General features: G+C 41.4%; 1 protein-coding gene across 5 annotated transcripts in view; it reads right to left on the reverse strand.

Annotated features, from left to right (window-relative positions):
* Positions 1 to 5,143, reverse strand: part of ZDHHC21 (zinc finger DHHC-type containing 21) — a 61,936-nt gene extending 56,793 nt beyond the window's left edge. For 2 of the 5 annotated variants that reach the window (XM_030566626.1, XM_030566623.1), the window contains exons 1-3: positions 5,065 to 5,143; positions 2,371 to 2,428; positions 1,523 to 1,640 (exon numbers count right to left, since the gene is read on the reverse strand). In XM_030566626.1, the coding sequence (XP_030422486.1) occupies positions 1,523 to 1,640; positions 2,371 to 2,409 (157 nt within the window). In that variant the 5' untranslated portion in view covers positions 2,410 to 2,428; positions 5,065 to 5,143. Of the gene's footprint in view, positions 1 to 1,522; positions 1,725 to 2,370; positions 2,429 to 5,064 lie in introns of all 5 variants that reach the window. The other 3 variants (XM_030566624.1, XM_030566625.1, XM_030566627.1) reach the window with 3 other exon arrangements.
* Positions 5,144 to 10,001: the final 4,858 nt, after the last annotated feature.

Raw genomic sequence — 10,001 nt, forward strand, 5'->3', positions numbered from 1 at the left:
ATTCTCCTCAAATAGCCAGCCTGAGTTGGCACAACTCATTAATTGCTAACATGACCACTCTGCAGTGCTGACACAGGCTAGCTCCACCTGATTGCTGCTAGTCCTCCAATATCTTCCCACAATTCCACCATGTCCCCAGATGGGACAGAGAAATTCTCCTACAATTCACTGGGAAGTAATTCATAGAATAGCTCAGCTTACTGTACTGCAAAGAACCATGTGATGTGCCTAGGGGTGCCAACTGTGACTGAAGCTATTACAGGATACTCCGCCCCTCTCCCCCCGCAACATGACAATGTTATTTTCTTAAAATATCTTATTAAAATCTCCTGGACTGCTTTCAATAGTCACCGGGAGATCAATGCCGATTTTGGGAGACTCCAGATCAGTCCTGGAGGGCTGGCAACCATAGATGTGCCCCTGAAGTCTTAAGTGCCACATACGAATGAGTGCTGTGCCACTGTGTACAGGCGAGTCTCATCTTACGCATGGGTTCCGTTCCGCGGTTAGCACGTTAAGTGAAAACTGCATATAGTCAAAATTACATTGAGTTGAATGGCAGGTGGAATCGCCCGCATTACAGGTACAGTATTAAAATTGTCATTTTTCTCTTTTGTTTTGGTTTTGCCAACCATGTAAAGCTGAAATCGCGCATGTTAAACGTGCGTAAGATGTGACAGACCTGTATGCAGCAGCTTGAATGTTATTTCAAAGTGTAGCTGCTCTCACCAGCGCAAGGCTAACTTGAGAGGTGTAGCTCAAGTGTAGAAAACTTAACTGCAGTGAAAATATACCCAAATACACCCACAATTCCCTGTCCCAGCATTAGCTGCTGATACGAATATGGGATATACACCTCTACCCCGATATAACGCTGTCCTCAGGAGCCAAAAAAATCTTACCGCGTTATAGGTAAAACCGCATTATAGTGAACTTGCTCTGATTTGCCGGACTGCGCAGCACTGCTTTACCGTGTTATATCCAAATTCATGTTATATCGGGTCCCATTATATTGGGGTAGAGGTGTGTTGTATACCTGCTCAGCTTTTCCTGGTATTGATGTACACTCATGCAGATTAGTAGGTACAGGATTCACACATGCTGTGTTGGGGAAAAAAATGCAGATATATGGACATATCCACATTGTATGTGTCAAAGTCCAATTACAGTTAGCATGTCCCTGGATTCACACATGATGTGTTGGGAAAAAAATGCAGATATATGGACATATCCACATTGTATGTGACAAAGTCCAATTACAGTTAGCATGTCCCTGTCTGTAGTCAGGGCTTTAATCTAAAGTAATAAACTAAAATAAACTATTTCAAAAATAAGGAGGAAGTTGGATTTTTAAGAATCAGCATTAAGACCAATTTTTGTTGGCTTGCTCTCCTTCTTCCCTGGAATTCTGGAACTTGATACTACATAGGTCAGAGTAAGTGCTATTGCCCACAGGTACCCATTTATTTATTTATTTGTGCACACTAGCTAGGAGAGAGAGATTGGGCTCAATGCAACTTACACAGTATCGCTGCAGCTGAAGTATGTCCCTCTTCATAGTGAGGAAAGAGGATAATTTGGGGAATAAAGAGTGTGTTGTAAAGCCAGACGAAGATAATCATGCCCATGCAGCACCACCCCTGCGGGTCAACCACAAAATGAATTTGTAGTCCCATTGTACATTATCTGAAGGCAGCTTGCCACGAAGGGAAAAAACAATGATCCTAAAAAAAAAAAAAGGGGAAAAAAACAAGCCCCCCGCCCAGTAAGTTGAAGTAGTAACATGAAAGCGTCATTGCTGGTTATTAGAAAGTTAATAAATACTGGTAAACTGTTCCCTATACTTCCAGTAGCATAACTGTTATTTGGTTCACGTGCACAGATTTGGAAACCAGGTGCAAGTTTCTCAATGTTTCGAAGCCTCATGCACAGAGTTCATGCACTACCACAGGATATACACTTATGGTTTCTTTTTCACTGTAAACATCTCATGGTTTCTTTTTCACTGTAAACATCTCATTGTCTATTGCTTAACTTTTACCATGAAGATGAGTGAAGAGACAAAGGATATAAAACCTGAAGAGGACTTCAAATGCAAGTGAAAATAGGTGCATTTACAAAGATAATCAGCCAACCAACGAGTTTAGGAAAACTCAGCAGAGACAGCATAGGGATTGGTTAATGTAAAAAAGAATTTTGATTTTCTCCCTCTCTCTTTTAAAACTAAGCCAACTAGACGGATGTGGGGCCACCACAAACAGCACACAAGGTTCTCTTTACCTACTTATGTCTCATTCCATCCTACTGTGCCACCCAAATTTTAAAAGATTATTTATATTCAATCTATTTGAAAATTAAATCCTCACATACTTCTGTAGCAATCTGCTGTTGAAGCTCTTCACTGATCATGTAGCTTCTTTTTTAAATGCTGAAAGTAGAAGGAATTGCACTTTCATAAACATTTTTCCCGCTAAAAAGGGTCACAGCAGCATGCCAAAAGTTATTTATATGGCAAATAGGTAAGACACAATGTCATCTCCTACCCCCTTTGCTCACCCCTAATTCCCATCATATTAATGATTTACAACACAATCACAACCCTTGTGAAATCATCCCACAGGCCACTTGCCAGAACAGTGATTGCAGGTTGTTGTTTTTTGGGGGTTTTTTTGGAGGTGAAGGAGCTATTGTGAGGAGGACAAGAATTCCTTCCCTTCCTCTCACTTCCTCCCTCCCTCTATTGCAAAGCTCCAGAAATCTAAGGGCTTGTCTACACTACCAGTCAGATTGATGGGCAGCAATCAATCTAGCAGGGGTCAATTTATCGAGTCTAGTATAGACAAATAAATCGACCACTGATCGCTCTAGTGTCGACTCTGACTCCACCTCAATGAGAAGTGCAAGGGTCTCCCATCAACACACTGCAGTGAAGACACCGCGGTAAGTATATCTAAGTATGGAGCTGAAGTTGCGTAACTAAGATCGATCCTCTCCTCTCCTCCCCCCACAACCTGTAGTGTAGACCAGACCTAAGAGAGAGAGAGTCCCTCATCCTAGAACTCACTCCCCATGTCAGTTGGGGAAAAAACAATCTTCTGATTTACATAATGCCCTGAAAGCCATCCTTCTATTCAAGCTTCTCTTTTTGGCAGATAGCAGGGTGAAGAGATGAGGTTATATTGTAGTTTATGGGGAGATGGGAGATAAGAGTTTGAATGACATTTCTAAGCCAGTTATATTATACATATCAGAACTGTAGAAATCCAAAGTGGATTGGATGATCTCTTTTTCCATCTCATTATTAAAGCAGGAATGTTTATCGAACACCTGTTTTTGAGTGTTTTTCTGTAATCTAATTTTAACGTCCCAAGTGATGGGGCTTCAAGCACTCCAGAGCCAATTAATTTCACTGTCGTGATGTTTTTCACAGATTTCCTCAATTTCTATTCGCCCTCAGTGTTCAGCAAGATATTTCAGCATTTTTCCCTTTTATGTCTCTCAGACAAGCTATACATATTTAAAATGTTAATCTTTCATAAACTTATGTTCATTCTTTTTTCTTTTCCTTGAATACAATCCAGTACTGAAAACAAAATTTTATATGTGGTTGCATCAGATCTCTATATTCACTGAGAGGATGCCATTGTATAAACAGCTTAATATTGCAACAGACTTCATTGCTGTCACATTACACTACACTCATGACCAATTTGCTGTCCATCATCATTAGTTCTTCAGCTTTACTGTTTCCTAGGTTTTCCAACTCCAGTCAAGTGTGTTTCAGATTACCCTCCACATCTATTGATTTGCATTTTTCCATCTTCAGTCACTGCGGAGAAACTAACAGAATTCTTTGCTTCAGGGGTCACGGTTGAGGATGTTAGGGACCTTGTCAAAGGCTTTGTAGAAATCTAAGTACACCATGTTCACTGGATCCCCCTTGTCCACATGTTTGTTGACCCCTCCAAAGAACTCTAACAGATTAGTAAGATGTGATTGCCCTTTACAAAAACCATGTTGACTTTTGCCCAACAATTTATGTTCTTCTATGTGTCTGACAATTTTATTCTTTACTATTGTTTCAGCTAATTTGCCCAGTGCTGACATTAGACTTATTGGTCTGTAATTGCCAGGATCACCTCTACAGTCCTTTTTAAATATTGGCGTTACATTAAATATCTTCCAGAAGCTGATTTAAAGGACAGGTTACTAACCATAGTTAACAGTTCCGCAACTTCACATTTGAGTTCTTTCAAAACTCTTGGGTGAATGTCATCTGGTCCCCGTGACTTGTTACTGTTAAGTTTATTAATTAATTCCAAAACCTCCTCTAATGACACTTCAATATGTGACAATTCCTCAAACTTGTCACCTATAAAGCACAGCTCAGCTTTGGGAATCTCCCTAACATCCTCAGCCGTGACTCCTGAAGCAAAGAATTCTGTTAGTTTCTCCGCAATGACTTTATGGTCTTTAAATGCTCCTTTTGTATCTCGATCGTCCAGGGGCCCCACTGATTGTTTAGCAGGCTTCCTGTTTCTGATGCACTTAAAAAACATTTTGTTATTACAGTACCTTTTGAGTTTTTGGCTAGCTGTTTTTCAAACTCATTTTTGGCTTTTCTTTTCTTATTACATTTTTACACTTCATTTGGCCGTGTTTATGCGCCTTTCTATTTACCTCACTAGGATCTGACTTCCACTTCTTAAAAGATGCTTTTTTTATCGAATGCATTATTTGCAATTTTATTTTAAATAAAGCAATCAAGAGTGTCTGGCAATGTTTCTGTTTTAGAAAGCCATGTTACTTATTGCCCATGATTCCAATAAACTCTAAATGTTTAGTAATTTGATGGTAATCTTGTTTTGGGGCGAAAAAAATCCATTTTACTTCCCCTCACTCGCACGCTTCCTCCCCCCCCCCCCCCGCCGGCCCTCCACTCGCACGCACCCCCCCGCCAGCCCCGCTTTGCCTCAGCCCCCGAACTCCTTCTGACACCCTCACCAGCGCAGAATCCCGCGGGGATCCCCACAGCGCCCCCTCCTCGCCCGAGGCAGAACTGACCGGTACGAGGGGGCTGATCCGCCCCAGCGGGAGACACGCCGGCCGCAGACTACCTCCGCCGGCTTCCACCACCTTCCGCTTCCGCAGGGTTCTACGCATGCGCGCACGGATGGCGGAGTAGAGACACGCTGAGCGCAGCGGCCAACCACACTGAGGGCGGGAGCGTACAGTGCTGGCTGCTGGGTGCGTTCTACTCCCCGCCGCGCGCGCTCTCTTCGGCCGCCCATTCCGGTCCTCAACTGCACCAGACCCGGGCGTGGCGGCTGGAGCAGGGCACAGGAGTGACGTGATATTTGGGGCAAACGCCTGTCAGAGTTAGATTTTCCACTCCCAGCGTTGCCAACCCCGAGCATTCCAAAGGCCTTTAGCCTCAGGCCTCCCCAAAATAATGAGACTGGCTTAAAAAAAATAATAAGATTAAAACAAATGTTAAAGTTGGGTTTCTTTTTTTATTTGCTTTCTGGCTTTTGAGCCATTTGGGTACAGTCAGGTGGCAGTTTCAATCTTTTCTCTGCAATTGTGAGGACTATAAACTAACCAAGTTGAAATGAAAGCTGAGGTTTTCATGTAATCACTTGACTCCAGGAGCTGGGGCTTTAGGAATGTGAGACCTTTAAAATCATGAGGAGCAGGAACAGCCCTACTTCAGGCTTGCAGCACATGCACTCCCACATGAAAGCTACGCATGCAGAAATGTTCTCTTTCTCTCTTGAATACCTCTGCTTGTATTCATAGTATTCCTCTTGTGGGAGGAGTGGAGAAATATGTTTATTCATGGACAACAAGGAATAATTTTTAATTGGCATGGTGGACTCTGACAGACACATTACAGATATGATTGATAAATAAGATCTGCTACTTAAGGTGGAACAAAAAAGTTTTAACCAACATTTGAATTAACATACGTATATCAATTCACACTGGTGATTCTATATTTATCTTCTCTCTGACTTCCATGTTAAGTTTGCTCAGGTTACAGGTCTAAAGATTAATATTCCAACTACCAGATTCTTAATGCAGAAAATAAGCTTATTGTTGTTGTTATTGTTTATGTAATACAATAAGCATACATTCATGTTGCAAACAAGTAGCAAGACATGGTTCTTTCCCCAAAAACATACAGTTTAAGACCCTGAGCTTACAGTTGACTCCTGTGCAGACCCTAGTTGAAGTCAGCAGGGCTCTGGTCTGGACTGGCACAAGGGTCCACAGGGCAATCAGTGGAGGAACAGGATCTAACTCGTTCAAATGCAGCGTGCAAGATAATGTGCTGTGTGTTGTATTGGCATCTTACATCAACAGCAGTAATAATGATTCTGTGATTCCAATAGCTGACAATTTCCTTTATGATGCATAAGAAGGACTAGAACATTACTTGCTCTTCAACAGTTATCTTGGTTCTGGAGTGCAAACAGGCACATAAATAGGTTTTTCTTAATAAGACAAGCAAATATGACTTAAACACACGCACACAACATATGAGTAAGACATTTTTATATTGTCACTTTTCTGATCACTTTAGAATGGGCTTTACTCACAAAAATGGGGCAAAGAGGGAAGTAGAAAAACCTAAAGAGACCTCTTTTGTCCAGATCTTGCTGAAATGCTATTTCCTTAATACTGATTTAAATCTTAAATTGATCCTCCTCCACATTAACCATCAGTAGTACCTTAAAATGTGTATACATTCCCAAATGAAAAAAATAAGCTAAATCTGTATCTCTCCCTTTGCCTCCACAAAGTCACACACTGTGATTTTACAATGAGATGGTGCCACCATGCATAAGCTCAGTGCCTCAATCTATATCTCTGGCTAGCATATTGGGCGTGATGAATTGAACAAAGGATTCCCTTATGAGACTGTTGGAGGAAAATTTTATTTTTAAAAGGTAATTCTGTCCAGAGATGGATTAGTGATGGCTAATTGCCACAGGCCGCTCGTAATGGACAGCAGTGTCAGCATTCTCATCTGGGAATCATGCCTTGAACACCCATAGCTGATGCACATGCATGATCTTTTGGCTATCTAGAGTCATCCCCATCTGTTTGAGTGGCAGGATTCCCAATCTAAATTGGTCTTATTCTTGCCCTAAAGCACAGATCCCACATAAAAATGGATGAATGGGCAGCCTGAAGAATAATATAATGACCATCTCTTTTACAGGAAGCTCTTCTTTAACAACACTAAACATTGAGGACACATACCTCTTTAAACTTGATCATAGTTGTTGACATGTATAAGCCAAAAAGAGAATATCTGAGAAGTAAAGATGAATTCGAATTCAGAAGGATTTCAAGCTTTCATCAAGACTTTATTGCAGGATAAGGTTATCACTCATCCTAATTTGCTCAAGATTGCCAGTCATATTGTTCAGGATATTTTCTAATGTACCAGGTCAATGTTGCTCTGATGTAAGCATGTATGGTCTTAGCTGGGATTAGGGGTTGTATGGTGACCGAATGCAGCCTATTTCAATGACAGTGGAAACATTAACAAGCAGCCTATACATTTCAGTAAGACCAGGCAATACTGAAAAGGATCTGATTTAGGGTACAACATGGGGGCGAATAGAGGATGGGCACATGTGTGAAAGAGATTACAAAGCTGGCTATGAAAAATAGCCCCATGGCAAAAGGCCAATATGGAAGTCACTTCCACGTACAACAGACATGGCGGAGAGTTCATGACAGCTGCATAACGACTCAAGGACAGAAAAGGAGAAAGAGGATTTGAGGAATAAAAATGCAAGACAAAAGGAATCATGCTCTCTGCCGGGGAAAAAAAGGCTGACTGAAGTTAGTGAAAATACATACGAGATAATGGCAAAAAGATTTTCCCTTTTCCTGAGCAAACACTGGAGTATTGTTCTAGTCTGAAAATGATGATGTAAAATGCCCCCTTCATACTCAATAGTTCTGCATTCTCTTCCATCAGCTCTGCTAATTTTATTTACTAAAATAAGTTTTTACTATGATTTGCCCATTTTAGCCCTGCAGAACAAACACTCTGGGAGAGTGAGCTGTAGTGTATTGTGGCTTGCAGAACTATAACTAAGTTCTAGTTGCAGAATCTTTGGCTGGTGATGTGTGAACCAGAAAGAACCCAGCCTATCTTTCCACTTCCAAATTGAATTTTCAGGGATCAGAATTAGAAACACCCCCTTTATCCCACTCCCGATGTTTTTACCTGAAAACCAAACAGATATGCTGTGTATGTCATTGAGAAACAATAGATATGGAACCCCCTTTTTACATAGTCTCTAAGGTAGAGCTGTACCTTAAAGTAATATTGGCTTGTTGCACACATCTTTCCCTGCCTGTTTGGAACTGTGCAGCAGACCAGCATGGATTAGTTCATCAGTAAGGTATTTTGCAATGATTATGGAAAAACGTGCACAACAGAAACAGCTAATTTTGGTAGTTTCAGAATACTGCACAGTAGTGCAGAACCCTTCCTGGAGTTCCCTAATGTCTGTGTTGTGGTGTTGCTGTTGTTATTTATAAATTACCACAGGATCCACCATCTGTCATCATAAAATTTTTATTGGCACTCTGTAAATATTAAATCAGCATGCTAAAATCATGCCATGTGCAGTGGCAGCTGATGCTCTCTGATGGAGGTCACATGCAAGAGAAAGGCTTGCATTATGACTCCTATGATTCTTACTGCCTACAAGCACTCTGCTTCATGAGGATAGATTCCAATATTAAGTCTAGGCCCAGTCATACCCCATGATCCCTGTGCAGAATGGACTCTGTGCACAGAAATCACTCCCTTCGCATGGATAGGGAAATCTGCTGCATATAAGCACCATCCTCCTCTCCTGAATCCTGCTAAATTCTGAGTGAAATTCTGTTACTTCTCCTTTTTGCAGAACCATAGCATTAACTCAGGGGTAGGCAACCTATGGCACGTGTGCCGAAGGCGGTATGCAAGCTGATTTTCAGTGGCACTCGCATTGCCTGGGTCCTGGTCACCAGTCTGGGCAGCTCTGCATTTTAATTTATTTTAAATGATGCTTCTTAAACACTTTAAAAATTTTATTTACTTTACATACAACAATAGTTTAATTATATATTACAGACTTATAGAAAGAGACCTTCTAAAAATGTTAAAATGTATTACTGGCACACGAAACTTTAAATAAGGGTGAATGTATGAAGACCCAGCACACCACTTCTGAAAGGTTGCTGACCCCTGCACTAACCTCTTTCCTGAATGCTTTGCAAACCTCATTAACATATATAATAGACACTCTAATATCCGACGAAGTGGGCATTCACCCACAAAAGCTCATGCTCCAATACATCTGTTAGTCTATAACGTGCCACAGGACTCTTTGCTGCTAATATTAGACTGGTAGCAAAATTCCTCATGACACAAAGTGCCATGTTCTTGATTCACATTCTTGATGCACCAAGGAGGCTTTCATTTGTGACATCAGATGCTAGAAATGGGATGCTAGAAAAGGGGCTTGACATTTTCATGGGCACCATGTTGATCACCTGTTGGTCACCATGGCATGTGATGTCATGATGTCACACATTGAGATGTGGATGATGATTTTATTTTAACAGTGGAGATGTTGAAGGTGAAGAAAAGAAAGGAGCCTATAGAATTCTCCCTCTCTCTGACCCAGGAGCTAGGGGTTAAGGAGAAGACGAGAGAATACCCCTGGGATGGAATGTACAGAAATTTGGCTGCCTGCTGGAGAAAATATGAAAGCCTGCTGCCCTGTGGAGTCTGGAGAGGGAGGGCTATGCCAGGCCAATGGAAAGCCTGGAGTTTGTGGGGTTAATTTCTGGCAGGGTTCAAGGCAATTCAGGGAGGTACACCTCTACCTCGATATAATGCTGTCCTTGGGAGCCAAAAAATCTTACCTTATAGGTGAAACAGTGTTATATTGAACTTGCTTTGATCCACCGGAGTGCACAGC

The sequence above is a fragment of the Gopherus evgoodei genome, chromosome 6 (genome assembly GCF_007399415.2).
Source record: "Gopherus evgoodei ecotype Sinaloan lineage chromosome 6, rGopEvg1_v1.p, whole genome shotgun sequence".
In the NCBI taxonomy this organism is placed as follows: Eukaryota; Metazoa; Chordata; order Testudines; family Testudinidae; genus Gopherus; species Gopherus evgoodei.